This window comes from Aquila chrysaetos, chromosome 25 (assembly GCF_900496995.4).
Source record: "Aquila chrysaetos chrysaetos chromosome 25, bAquChr1.4, whole genome shotgun sequence".
Lineage (NCBI taxonomy): Eukaryota > Metazoa > Chordata > Aves > Accipitriformes > Accipitridae > Aquila > Aquila chrysaetos.
Window position 1 is genome coordinate 9,180,355 of NC_044028.1, and position 14,060 is coordinate 9,194,414.

General features: G+C 38.1%; 2 protein-coding genes across 5 annotated transcripts in view; one reads left to right on the plus strand and one right to left on the minus strand.

Annotated features, from left to right (window-relative positions):
* DNAH3 (dynein axonemal heavy chain 3) overlaps positions 1 to 13,981 on the plus strand; it is a 61,951-nt gene extending 47,970 nt beyond the window's left edge. The window contains 12 exon segments of the mRNA XM_030001455.2: positions 894 to 1,092; positions 1,987 to 4,128; positions 5,073 to 5,298; positions 5,628 to 5,872; positions 7,308 to 7,424; positions 8,497 to 8,513; positions 8,515 to 8,652; positions 9,427 to 9,594; positions 11,023 to 11,165; positions 11,750 to 11,954; positions 13,252 to 13,389; positions 13,570 to 13,981. Of these exon segments, the coding sequence (XP_029857315.1) occupies positions 894 to 1,092; positions 1,987 to 4,128; positions 5,073 to 5,298; positions 5,628 to 5,872; positions 7,308 to 7,424; positions 8,497 to 8,513; positions 8,515 to 8,652; positions 9,427 to 9,594; positions 11,023 to 11,165; positions 11,750 to 11,954; positions 13,252 to 13,389; positions 13,570 to 13,923 (4,092 nt within the window). The 3' untranslated portion in view covers positions 13,924 to 13,981.
* The window catches only part of LYRM1 (LYR motif containing 1), a 28,389-nt gene continuing 17,392 nt past the window's right edge, over positions 3,064 to 14,060 (minus strand). For 3 of the 4 annotated variants that reach the window (XR_003921463.2, XR_005931415.1, XR_005931413.1), the window contains one exon: positions 13,457 to 13,774. The gene's annotated coding sequence lies outside the window, so the exon portion shown is untranslated. Of the gene's footprint in view, positions 3,177 to 13,456; positions 13,775 to 14,060 lie in introns of those variants that run through there. The other variant, XR_003921464.2, reaches the window with a different exon arrangement.

A 14,060-nucleotide genomic window follows, 5' to 3' on the forward strand; every position in this document is an offset into this window, starting at 1 on the left:
TGTACAGGGGCTTGAGCCTGGAGCATGATGGGTTCCAAGTCGTTCCAAGTAAATGGGAGTTGTGATGATGTGTTAATGGGATGATCCAAGCTCTTAAAGTAACAAAGTTGCAAGAGATGATGAATGACATGTTCCTAATATAAACAAGGTAAATTTTGGCTGTTTGGAGTATGACTGTATCTCACAGTGCTGCATAGCTTCCCTTTCTAGTTCACATCCCAAAAGCCGTATAGTTCTTATTTCTGTACTAATATATTCTCCTTCTCAACAGATTGAGTAATGAGGTTATACTGTTTCCAGGCCCAAAGACAGTTCGTTTAGAGTTAGCTGAGGTAATTTGGCATAGCGCTGCATGGAGCCCTATTAGGCATAACCTAAGAGATACTGCCATAGCCAGACATCTGTAGCGCAGAATTTCCTGTGGGAAGCTGCAGGATTCCTCAATATTTTTTTTGTAACTAGTTGGAAATGTCAGTGATAGATAAGGTAATTACTGAGATCTGAGTACATGGTAAAGAATTTAAGATACACAGTATATATTTTTTACCTGATCAGCACTGTGAGATTTAACTAAGAACAACTGTATCTAACCTGTATTTTAATTGTCCTTGTCAGTCCAGAGAGACTTTGATCTTGAAGGCTTGTCTGGCTTTTTCAGCTATCAGTTCAGTTTATAGAAGTTACTAATTTCTCTAAAAATCTTCCCTCTTTAAACTGCACAGACAAATTGTGAAAGTAGTTTTCTCTCCAAGAAACACAATGTTGTGAAGAGTCTCTTTATTAGGTACTTACAAGCAAAGAAGGTTCTCTGAGGCTGTGCAGTAGTGGGGTAATCAGGTTGCGGACCTGGTGTTGTATGAAGGTTTACAGGCTTCTGCCTAATGTCTTAACAGGATGAATGTGAAGGAGACCTTGCTGAGGCCATGCCAGCTTTGGAGGCAGCACTTGCAGCTCTTGATACCCTGAATCCTTCAGACATCTCTCTTGTGAAATCCATGCAGAATCCACCTGGTCCTGTTAAACTCGTCATGGAGAGTATCTGTGTCATGAAGGGGACTAAACCAGAGAGAAAGCCTGATCCAAGTGGCAGTGGTAATGCAGTATTTGTTATCCCTGCCCTAGGAATGCTTGAGGTGCTGCTGAAGTGCTTCTGGCGTGAATGCAGCTATGTGCGCTAAAAGTGTGTTTTGCTAGCAGTGACTTAAAACTACACTGAATAGCTAAGAGCTGCTTTTGCCGTTGTAACATACTGCCCTTGCTTGACGCTGTTGTACAAGCTTTGTAAATATGATCCCAGTCATCAGCACAAAGTCATCTCTTCAACTTGCTTTGACCCAATCTTGAGATTTTCATTGTCTTGAGGAACTCTGGGAGCTGTGGTGTGCTGTGCACCATTCACCTGTATTTCCCCCTCTAAACCCTGCTACCAAACTTTATCAGTTATGCTGGGAGACAGAATTCTAGCTATACCCCTGCCGTAGGTAATTACTCTAACAAGCTCTTTTTGTGTGGTTTATGTTGTTATTGTGGGATTGCTCAGGACTTGCGAGGTAGGAGAGGAAAGAGACCTTTTACTTTCACTTTTTTTCTACCTTATGCCCCCACAGTCCAGCCCTTCATACTTGAAAATAAGTATTCTATAAACATCTTTCATCCAAAACTGTCTTATCTACATTAGGAAGGAATGCTTTCACATAGTTACTGATAAACTATGCTAAGAAAGACTGTATAGTAATTTGTTTCCCTTATTTTGCTTGGTTGATTTAGAATTATTATTTAATTAAGAATTATGACATAGGTTAGTGATGCTGAAGTTCCTGTCTGGATTTCTTTAGGTAACAATTTTCCCAAACTAGTTAACAGTGGTTGCATAGTAAAATTCTGTTGCAAAATCATTGATGTTAATTCTTTGTATTATGTTTAAGTATTTTTTTCAGTTTGAACATGCATGTATTAAGCCTGATTTTAGTATTATTTGCAACATAGGTAAAATGCTAGAAGACTACTGGGGGCCATCTAGAAAAATTCTTGGAGATCTGAAATTCCTTGAGAGCTTAAAGGCGTACGACAAGGATAATATTCCTCCCGCTATAGTGAAGAGAATTAGAGAGAGGTTTATTGATCATCCAGATTTTCAGCCAGCTGTCATAAAAAACGTCTCATCTGCCTGTGAAGGACTATGCAAATGGGTGCGAGCCATGGAGGTATATGATCGTGTTGCAAAAGTGGTTGCCCCAAAGCGCGAACGTTTGAGAGCTGCAGAAGGATTACTGGACGTTCAAATGCAGAAGCTAAAAACAAAACAAGCAGAACTTAAGGAGGTAGTTGATCGCCTCCAAGCTTTGAATGATGAGTTTGACAACATGAATGACCGGAAGAGAGAATTAGAAAATAATATTGAACTTTGTTCACAAAAGCTTGTGAGAGCTGAACAGCTAATTAATGGTCTTGGTGGAGAGAAGGATAGGTGGACAGAAGCTGCACGATTATTAGGAATTCGGTACGTAGACCTTATAGGAGATGTGTTACTATCATCAGGAACTATCACTTATTTGGGAGCCTTTACTATCGATTACCGCTTAAAATGTCAAAAGCAATGGCAGGTCCTGTGCAATGAAAAGAACATACCATGCTCCAGTGATTTTAGCTTAAGAAATACATTAGGGGATCCAGTCAAAATCCGTGCATGGCAGATTGCTGGATTGCCAGTTGATTCTTTTTCCATTGACAATGGCATAATTGTTTCTAACTCAAGAAGATGGGCTTTAATGATAGATCCTCAAAGGCAAGCTAACAAGTGGATAAAAAATATGGAGAAAACTAACAGGCTGTCAGTTATCAAATTATCTGACACACATTATGTGAGGACATTAGAAAATGCTATTCAGCTTGGAACACCAGTCTTGCTAGAAAACATTGGTGAAGAACTAGATGCTTTCATAGAACCCATTTTATTAAAGCTAACATTCAAACAACAAGGAGTAGAATACATGAAATTAGGGGAAAATATAATTGAATATTCAAGAGATTTCAGGTTTTATATAACAACCCACTTAAGAAATCCTCATTATCTTCCTGAAGTGGCTGTGAAAGTTTGTCTACTCAACTTCATGATTACACCTTTGGGTCTTCAGGACCAACTTCTTGGAATTGTAGCTGCAGAAGAAAAGCCTGAGCTAGAAGAAAAGAAAAATAAACTGATTATAGAAAGCACAGCCAACAAAAAACAACTAAAGGAAATAGAAGATAAAATCCTGGAGATCCTTTCCAGTTCAGAAGGAAATATCTTAGAAGATGAAACAGCAATTAATATTTTGTCTTCATCCAAAGACTTATCTGAAGAAATCTCTGAAAAGCAAAAAATTTCCTCTGTAACTGAGATGCAAATAGATTCTACTCGAATGGGATATAAACCAGTTGCTATTCATTCAGCTGTTGTGTTCTTCTGCATCTCTGATCTGGCAAACATTGAACCTATGTACCAATATTCATTGATTTGGTTCATTAACTTGTATGTTCAATCTATTGCTAAAAGCAAAAAGAGTGAAGATCTAGAAGAGAGAATTAAAAATATAACCAATCATTTCACAATAAGCATCTATAATAATGTCTGTTGTTCACTGTTTGAAAAGGATAAGCTGTTATTCTCCTTCCTTCTGACAGTAGGCATTATGAAGGGAAAAGACCAAATAGACGATGAGGTTTGGCGTTTCCTACTGACAGGAGGTGTTGCTCTTGATAATCCTCACCCCAATCCAGCTCCAGATTGGCTACCTGACAAATCGTGGGCTGAGCTCGTACGTGCATCTAGTCTGCCAAACCTCCAGGGACTAATGGAACATGTCAGAGAGAATTTTTCAAAGTGGAAACTAATATATGACTCTGTGAGACCCCATGAGGAAGCTTTCCCAGATGCATGGAGCACACTGATGGGGTTAGATCGCATGGTTATTCTCAGATGTTTGAGACCTGACAAAATTATTCCAGCAGTGCAGGAGTTCATTGTGGAAAATATGGGAAGAACATTTATTGAACCACCGACTTTTGATCTTGGAAGAAGTTACAGTGATTCAAATTGTTGTGCCCCTTTGATTTTTGTATTATCACCAGGTGCTGATCCGATGGCAGGTGAGATTGGTATTAAAAAAATCTTTTTTTATCTGGTTAAAGGTCACTGAGTGTGACTAAGCCGATAACAGTGTAGGCCCCTTCATTGGATCTTTAAAGTATCTTTAAAGTACAATACAGTGATGATGGAATATCAAACATTTGCATCTGCCCATATATAAACAATGATAGTAAAATGCTGAAGGGTGGAATGAATGTAGTGGTGATGAAATGCCTAGGTGTCTGAGCAGCAATTTAGGGATCTAACAACTTGTAACATCCAGAACAGTTTATAATTCATGCTTGCATTACAATTCTTTCAGTGGGTGTTTGGGACTTGCCCCAGTCTTTGTTGCAACCCCTCCTCTAGAAAGTTTCCTCCCTCTCAGTTACTAATTAAACGGTGTATATGACCACACTTAAAAACACATCTATTAAATGTCCTTTAAAAAGTAACCACCCAGACTATTTTTAAACCTGGTTTTCTGCCAAAAGAATTGTAATATGGAGCCATACCGTAAGGATGTATTTCTAGGAGGTTGGTTTTGATGGGAAAGCTGGAGGGTTATTTTTAACCAGATCTAAAGATCCAATTTACAGCTCAACCCCCGTAAACAATTGTACCCATGCAACAAAGAGAGTAGAGAGCTGTAGTGCATGCTGGAACTGAGCACTCAGGGCTAAAGGAGAGGACAGGCATTTAACCTGGCTAGTTCTTGTTCGTTTGTTTTTAGTATTACTTTTTACACCTAAATTTTAGCATATGCCTTAGAAACACAGTGACTGATACAGCATTTGATACTACTTCTGGGTTGTTGAGGTGGGGTGGGTTTTTTTTCAGTTGAGTAAAATATTTGTTGAATTTTGCCCCTTTAATTTTTTGCATTATAAAAATTATGAATATAACATAGATCTACTTTCTAACAGACTGTCTTTGTTTGCATGTGTGAAACTTGCCATCATAGGTTTGCTAAAATTTGCTGATGATGTTGGCATGGGAGGCGCAGGCATTCAAACTGTTTCACTTGGACAGGGCCAGGGCCCAATAGCAGCAAAAATGATTTATCAGGCTATTACTGATGGAACCTGGATAGTGTTACAAAACTGCCATCTTGCAACTAGCTGGATGCCTACTTTGGAAAAAATCTGCGAGGAAGTTATAGTCCCTGAGAATACCAATGATAAGTTCAGGTAGGAGTTTCAATATTTTACTCTTCTTAATGGGAGTATTTCTTGTTTGCTGAAGACACTAGTAAAAAGAAATGAAACTTCTTTTGTGTGAAGAAGTAAGTATAACATTCATATCATTTATGTGCAGTGCTAAAATAAAGATACTTAATTAGGATGTCATCTTTTCCACCTGTCCAATGTAATTTACTTTATGCCTGCATTTTGGAACAAATTTAGATGTTGTTATTATAGTTAAGCAAGTAATAAAACTTAGTCTTCTGCAGATCAATGTTAAGGATTTGTCAATATTGATGATTTTTTGATAATGTGCTCTTTAAAATTCTTTTCAGGTTGTGGTTAACTAGTTATCCGTCAGAAAAGTTTCCTGTTAGTATCCTCCAGAATGGCATCAAAATGACGAATGAGCCTCCAAAAGGAGTTAGAGTGAACCTTCTTCGATCATACCTTAATGACCCCATCTCCGACCCTGTGTTCTTTAGCAGTTGCGAAAAGCCAGAAATGTGGCAAAAACTGCTGTTTGGCCTTTGCTTTTTTCATGCTATTGTGCAGGAAAGGAGAAACTTTGGCCCACTGGGTAAGGTTGAGATTATTTTACAGGTTGTTTCAAAATGATTAGTAGTTTTGAAATGCATTATTGGAGCCTCTCTGCGAAAAGGCTGTATTGTTGTTAGCAGTATTACAAAAGTGCAATCTGTATTGCACAGAACATAATAAAGTTTAAAAGCTGTTATTTGCAGGGATTCTAATTCAGGCAAAGCTACTCTTGAAGCTGCTAAAAGTATTACCCTGGGGGAGGACTAGAAAGTACCAGTTTTCCAAGTAAATATATTATACAGTAGTTACATTAAATTATAGCTTACTAAATTATTAATTTATTACTACAGTTCTTACCATCAAATCCAGTTCTGTTTTAAATTTTCATAATTAAGATGCTGATTCTTGAATTCTGCTTTTGTTATTTATGTGTATACTTCCTTTTATCAAAGCTAGTGCATTTGTTTACTTGGTATGAAACAAATTTATGTAGCTGCAGTGTGTTGTTCATAACACAGCAATGAAAATATATGTATCAGTAAGATTTGTGCTTCAGCTTTTTCTATAATCTTGAAATATTTAGAAAACTATGTAGAATTTCTACATAAAATGTAGAAATGTATGGAATTATAGATTCCATTTTTATAACTATATAAAGTTTATGCTCTCCACTGGTGTACATGAAGTTCTCAGTCTTCCATTCTGACTGAGTCTGTCTTTGTCATAACAGGTTACTGTTACGAAATGTTATATTTTGACTGAAAGCCACTGTATTTTAATAGGCAGCTGTTTAAATAAATGCTAGACTGCCAGTATGAAGATACTAGTTTATTGCTTTAAAGTAAAAATATAATTTTTGTAAGTGACAAATAGGTCACTTTCAAAAGCAACATCTACTGCTTAATGTGACCAGCTGTCTGGGGGAAGAAGGATTGTTGCAGCAATAGCCCTATTTTTTTGGTTTGCTCTAGGGGTGTGGGTTTTCTGAAGGATTCTCTTACCTGGAGTATGCTCCTGTGTGTTTTTTTTAATTATACTGTTACCCTGAATGTCATATATAAACAGCATTAATAGATGGGCAGATTGATTAAAAATTAAAATCAATCAATGAATTAAAACTCTTGTTGTCATCGTCTCCAGATAGCAACAGATTAGCTGAAAGTACTGAGCAGGTGTGTATTCTGCTTAAGGTAAAAAATAATTTTTCCGGAGTGTGTGATGCCAAAATGCCTGTGCTTATGTTTTAATTATATAGAATGATAGTAATAGTGCCTTAGGATACAATATTGTTATCCAGTCATATTGTCCCTCGTGCAATAATCAGCCTGGTAAATTCCAGGGCTGCTTCTAGGTACTGTCTAGCAGCTGTTACCTTCAGCTCTGTAGTAGCAGTATAGTACCAATACCATCATTTCCAGAGCATGGTTATCAGTACAGTGCACCATTGCCCTGTATATCTTTTCTGAATTGAACAGGTTGGAATATTCCATATGAGTTCAACGAATCTGACCTCAGAATCAGTATGCGACAGATCCAAATGTTTCTGAATGAATATGAAGAAATCCCATTTGAAGCTCTCACATATCTAACAGGTACAAGCAGTCCACCCTCTAACATGTGCTGACTTTGCTAGGCACTTTCAGCTGGTACAGTGATAAACTGATGAGTTCTTGACAAATTGAGTGGATTCCATTCAGGTTTACTTTCTTGGCCTTCCACATACAGACAAGTTGAATCCCAAACCCTCAGATGTCATTGCTGTCTTGGTTCATATATAGCTAGAAACATTACTAATGGTCCAGCAAACCTCCTGGTCTTTGTTTCTTATATGTCAAATGAAAACGTCAATGGCCTCTGTTTCACCTTAGCTGATAAATATGATCCTGACGCAGTAAGCATTGTCAGTTTACCAGAGGATGTGATAATACTCATCAGTTTAAAGCAGGAGGTGTTGACCTCTGTAAGTAACTTGGTTGCTGTGGCTATTCAGTTCTCTTTCTCCAGAAAGACAGCTGCTTCTTGGCACCTCCTTTGTCACCGTTATAAAGATCATTCCTGATTTTTGCTAATGTTATGATTAGCTTTATGAAAAAGAATTTTGGGAGTCAGGATTAAAGTAATAACTGTGAGCTTTTAGCTGTTTTCTGTACTTTGTATCAGTGGAAACCTCCCCTCATTGCTTGCCCATTACTTAAATATCTCCAACCCCTTCTGCACAGGGGTATTGCATATTTGTGATCCCTTGTTTTCTACTGTATACATTATTAATCAGGTTAGGTTTGCATGAAAGGAACAAGACAAGGATCAGCTATATAGCACTGTTCAGATTTTGACAGTTCTAAGAATTCTTATGAGAATTTCAAGCAAAAGAGCTGTCATTTAAAACATCAGATTATTTACTGTGGCATGAGGAGGAGTTTCTCAGATCAGCTCATAGTGTTCCTTAAACCTTTCATCATCAAGACACACAAATTTGGGCCATAGTTCCAAATGTGTTAAAGTGCCTAATTTCCATTGAATCAATTGAAGTATAGGACTTAAAAACTTTTGAAGATCTGGAGCTTCGGAACTTCAACTTGCTGGAGTTATACATTATTGCAAAACAATTTTTATTTGTTCATTAACTTTCAATTTTTCATCCTGGTTTTCTTTGCCCTTTCGCAGGGGAATGTAACTATGGAGGGTAGAGTAACAGATGATAAAGACAGGCGTCTTCTCCTGTCCCTTCTTTCCATAGTCTATAGCAAGGATATGGAGCAGGACAAGTATATGCTTGCAGCTGGCGATGACTACTACATACCACCACATGGTCCGTATGAGGTGAGAAGATAATAGGTGTAAATTATGTCTGAGTTACTGGGAAAAACCTTATCTACACTGTACTTTGATATACTGAATACAACAAATAGAAAATAAAAAAAGTAAGTTCACAAAGCCATGCCAGAATATATCTTATGTATGAAATATGAATCTGGTACTTAATATCTAACACACTCCAATGGAGATGTAGTGATCATCCAATATTCTGATGTTTGTTGACGCAAAGAGCCACCCCTATGCTTGTTTCCAGTACAGTTCTAGAAAGCCAATAGGAGTCAGGCTTCAGGAATTTACAGGGTACTTTTGCACCCTCTTGGAACCGCTTTTGTCTTGAAAGCAGTGATCAGGATGAGGAGTTGGAATGGCAGGTATATACTCAATTTTCATCCCCTTTTTCCCTTCTAACAACTGCACAGATATAACAAATGTGCTCAAATCCCACCTATTTGTGTAGCCTGCAGTTGTAGGGGTGATACATACAGCATCCTACCCTCCTCTATGACTCTTACCAGAGTTCCTTGTATATTTCTAATGTACATTCCTTTCTCTTGCTACTTACATGAGGGTAGTAAGAACAACTCCTCAGTGAGTCTTTGAATCATTCAAAACTTTTATATTTATCTCTGTGGACTGAGTAAGTCAATTCCTGGATGCATTTAACTGTGATCTAATGTGCTTGATTGTAAATGGGAAGGTTCTGTCCAAGTTGGGTTTACTGATAGTTTATGAATGTAGCATTGCATGATTTCTAGTATCTAAATGTTTCTTTTACAGTCTTACATTGAATACATAAGAAGTTTACCAATTACAACACACCCTGAAGTGTTTGGACTTCATGAAAACGCAGACATCACCAAGGATAACCAGGAGACTAACCAGCTTTTCCGTGGAGTGCTCCTGACTTTGCCTAGAGAAGCAGGGGGAGGTGGCAAGTCCCCTCAGGTAACTGGGGAAGAAAGATCAACTTGCACTCTGGAAAGGTGTCCTTTCCTGCCATGTCGTAGGTCTCAGAGTAATCCAACACCTCTCATCACATGACTGTGGCATTGGGAGTAGATGTGAATGTTCCCGTAGAGAAGCAGACAGATTTGTCATGGAAGAACCTTTAAAGATGGAAGATACCCTAATGACTTTGAATTTAAATTGGTTAATACCACACAACCTGGTTGAGTAGAACATGCAGTTTGAATAAGAATGTTTCTTTTATGTTTTAAAATAACAGTGAAGTGCTTCACTTCAGTCATGAATTGTAGTTAGAGCACAGTTAACAATCACAATTGGTAAAGCACCTCACCTCACATCCATCTCTAGGCAATTTTAAAGTATGACATTTAATTCCAGTCTACAAATTCCAATGATGGAGGTTCACGCACTGGCCTGACTTCATCCAGCAGTGGTTGTATGACCAACCATCCCTGCCATTCTCACTGAGGGACAGACTCCAGAGTGCCAGGAAATTCTATCAAGTCATTCAGCCATCAGGCAAGTGACATAAGCCCATTAGAGGCAAAAGTTGTCTTCCTGGTCAAGCCTGTGCTGTAATGGCACTTCCAGTCTGTTATTACTTATTGAATGCTTGGGTTTTGAGATGCAATTTTTTGCTTTCCTTTGGCTGCTTCAGTTTCTACAGTCCCAAACATGTAACTGTGTTTGTGACTTGTGTGCCACAAAGAAAGGGGGCAGTTTGGCAGAATAGAATCACTTGCACATGGACCTCACTGTCATCTATCCCTCCATGGGACCTGGTTGTGAAGATGCTGGGAATTTCTTTCATTCATCCTGTACTCAGGCCAAATCCATGCCCCTTTGAGACACAGATAAACGACCTTTCAAGCCCCTCAGATTTGACTTCCTATATTTTATACGCAAGTGGATTCTTGAAAAGTGGAATCAATGGAGCCTCATTTCCTGTGGAGTTGTCTAGTGATTGTATTCTCTGACGTCTAATATGCTGTAAGTATAGCTTCTCTCGTGGCTGGGGTATTCATATGGTGTTCCCATCACTTTCCCCACGCTGCATGCTTTGTCTTTTCCTTCACTGTGGCAGTAGCAGGATTATGCTTCTCTGCCCTGCAGCCTGTTTCCTTAGAAGTTGCCTAAAACCTTTTTGCAAATTAAAACCAAAATTACTAACAAATTTAAAATTATTGAGAAGGGAAAAGGAGCAAGCAGGCACATGCAGAGACAGACAGGATGATGCGCAAAGAGAGGAGGAACATGTAAGCACTATTTCTTTAGGAAGATGGACTAAAATACTTATGTGGTTATACAGAAAAAAATACAAAATCTATAGTGTTTTATGGAATTTATTGAATAAAAATAGGTGAAAAAAAGGGAAATTCCTCATTCATTGCAAACTTGTGATTTCAGGAAACTGTTGAAGATTTGGCGCAGGACATCCTGTCCAAATTACCAAGTGACTTTGATGTTAAAGAGGTTATGAAGGTATACCCACTACTTTATGAAGAGTCCATGAATACAGTTCTTAGGCAAGAACTAATTCGATTTAACAGGTACGGCTCAGTGTTTCATGTAGCGCTACTAATACTGAAATATGCTTGTGTGCATCAGTGCTAGCAACTCACAAGCGTTAAACAGTTATAGGCCTTTTACAATACATTGTTCTTAACATGATAGATTCTGCTTTGGATGAACCTTTTAAAAAGACTTGAAAGCTGCAGCTGACTACCTGAATATAGAAATAGTACCTATATTCTTGGAGTATGAACTTAAATCAGATTAGAGTTTGTTGTGTTGATGTAGGGCAGCCTACTTTATTTTTTTTAAGTCATACCCAGCCCCCAGTATTAACAGCACACTATGTTAATTAGTGTTACAATCTTTAAAGCTCTTGTCACTTGATTTCCCTTGTCTAGAATGGGAATTTTCACTACCTTTCGTTTCTCTGTGTGTGTTTTTTCTTTGTTTGCTTTTCCAAAGTTAAGTAAGAGTTTTGATAACTACAGGTGAGAGAATGAATTTCTGACAGGACATTTACCAGCTTTGATCGGCCCTCTGTTCAAGTTGGACTTGCATGTCTTTAGCCAGATAGTAAGAAGTAAATAATGAGATGACAATTTCTTTGTTTTATCTGAAGGCTTACTGAAGTTGTTCAGAGCAGCCTCATTGATTTAGGCAAAGCCATTAAAGGCCAAGTGTTGATGTCATCTGAACTTGAAGATGTTTTCAACAGCATACTAATGGGAAAAGTACCATCAATGTGGTCCGCCAAATCCTATCCATCACTGAAGCCACTGGGAAGTTATGTGTCTGATCTCCTCTGTCGTTTGGCCTTCTTCCAGGTATGCTAAACTGATTCTGACAGGTCTACAGACTCAGTAGTTGAAAGCTGAATGGGTAAAATGTGTATTAGTGTTGTCCTCACTCAGCAGTACCCTTATAGCTCTGGATTGTGAACTACTTGCACATACTCATGACCAAATATACACTGCATTAACAGCACTGGAATTAGCTGGGCAATTGCTCAGCACGGTGAGTTGGAAGTATAATCCTTTGGTGCTAATCCAGTGCTGCATTTGGTAGTTTCCATTCTTCTATTTCTAGAAGATGCATTTTACTTTGCATTACTTTACTTGATGTCTTAATGGCTTCCCTGCTCAAGGGACACTGAACCAGGTGTGAGAATGCTTTAGAAACAGTGTATAACAGGTACTTTTAAATTTTATATACATGACATGTGACTGTAAATCTCTTTCAAGTTTAATAAAAAGTTACACCACTTCCACACACTTTTTGAACAAGCTATTTTATTCTTTACTCACCCTTCCATTATTTCCCTTGCATTCTTAGAGCTCTCTTTAAATTACTTAAATTTGAAATACATCTGAAATGATGTACCTTAAATAGCTGAGGTACTGAGATGTAGTGGAACTCCATACAAGTCAGGGGAGGAGAAAGCTAGAAAAAGCATCTGAAAGATTTGTGTAAGCAGCAGAGTTTCCTGTTTGCTGAATCAGAGTACCATATGGGCTTCTTTTGACTCCACGTTGCTTAGAGTAGTGTGGGGACATTCTGCGCTTGCCTTGTTTTTTCTACTGCCTTTGTGATATCCAGCAAAGACACTGGCCCAAGATCTTGTCTGGCATCTTTGTACTGGAATTATTTCCTCTACTAGGATCTGATGTGTTGGCTGTAGCGAGTGCCCTCACAGTGATCAGTGAAGATACTATGTAAGAAAATTTGGCCTTTTCTCATGTGTTTACAAGACTGTAAAAGATGGTAGATTGATGAAAGTGTCCAAATTCAATCATTTTTCTTTTTTTTTTTTTGCTGGCTAGTATCTAGACTTAATAAAATATGCTAATGCTACTCCCCTGAAATTTCTTTCTCAGTAGCACTGAGTTCTGGTTGTTTCAGAATGAGTGATTATTTTTGTTGTCATCATAAATAACTGACTTCTGTGATTTGTTGTCTCTGAAAATTATAGAACTAATGGTGGTATCCAGAGGGTCCCATCAAGGTTTAGATCTCATTGTGCTGTTTGACTGTATCGGAAAAGACATCCCTTTTCTGGTGAATTGGCACAGCGAAGCCACAAATGTATTTATTCTTATGTTTGTTTTTTCTCTCCATATTCAGGATTGGGTCATCAACGGGCCACCCACAGTCTTTTGGCTCTCAGGATTCTTCTTCACTCAGTCTTTTTTGACTGGTGTTTTACAAAACTATGCCAGAAAATACACCATCCCAATTGATCATATTGGATTTGAATTTGAGGTAAGACAATGCAGAGGAATTTTGTTTTTCTTGAACAGCTTGAAACATGTTCTGGGGCAGCAAGGAATAGTTTTCAAATGAAAAGAAATTTTATTTAAAGGAGCAATTTCAGACTATCACTTGTAGGATTTAATATACTCCAGATAAAAATAAAATCAAGCAATGGTTTACTCATTCTAGGTGATGAAACAGGAGCACACAATGGACAAAATGCCAGAAGATGGGGCTTATGTGAGAGGCCTTTTTTTGGAAGGTGCACGATGGGATAGAGAATCCTTGGTAATTGGAGAATCACTTCCAAAAATCCTTTATGATTCTTTGCCCATAATTTGGCTGAAACCTGGAGAAAGTTCCACATTTCTTCATATGAACATCTATTCATGCCCTGTATACAAGACAAGTGCAAGAAGAGGTGTCTTATCCACTACTGGCCACTCAACCAACTATGTTCTCTCAATTGAACTCCCTTCAGACAAGCCCCAGAAACACTGGATAAATCGAGGTGTGGCAGCACTATGCCAGTTAGACGACTGACAGTATGCCAGTCAAAACACTCGCATTTTGTTATTAAAAGATATACTTTACTCCCCAATAGCTGCGATTTTTTTTTTTTTTTTATACTGGGATTTCCTGCTGACTTCAAAGCAGTTCCCAAATTCCTTTGGTTTTTA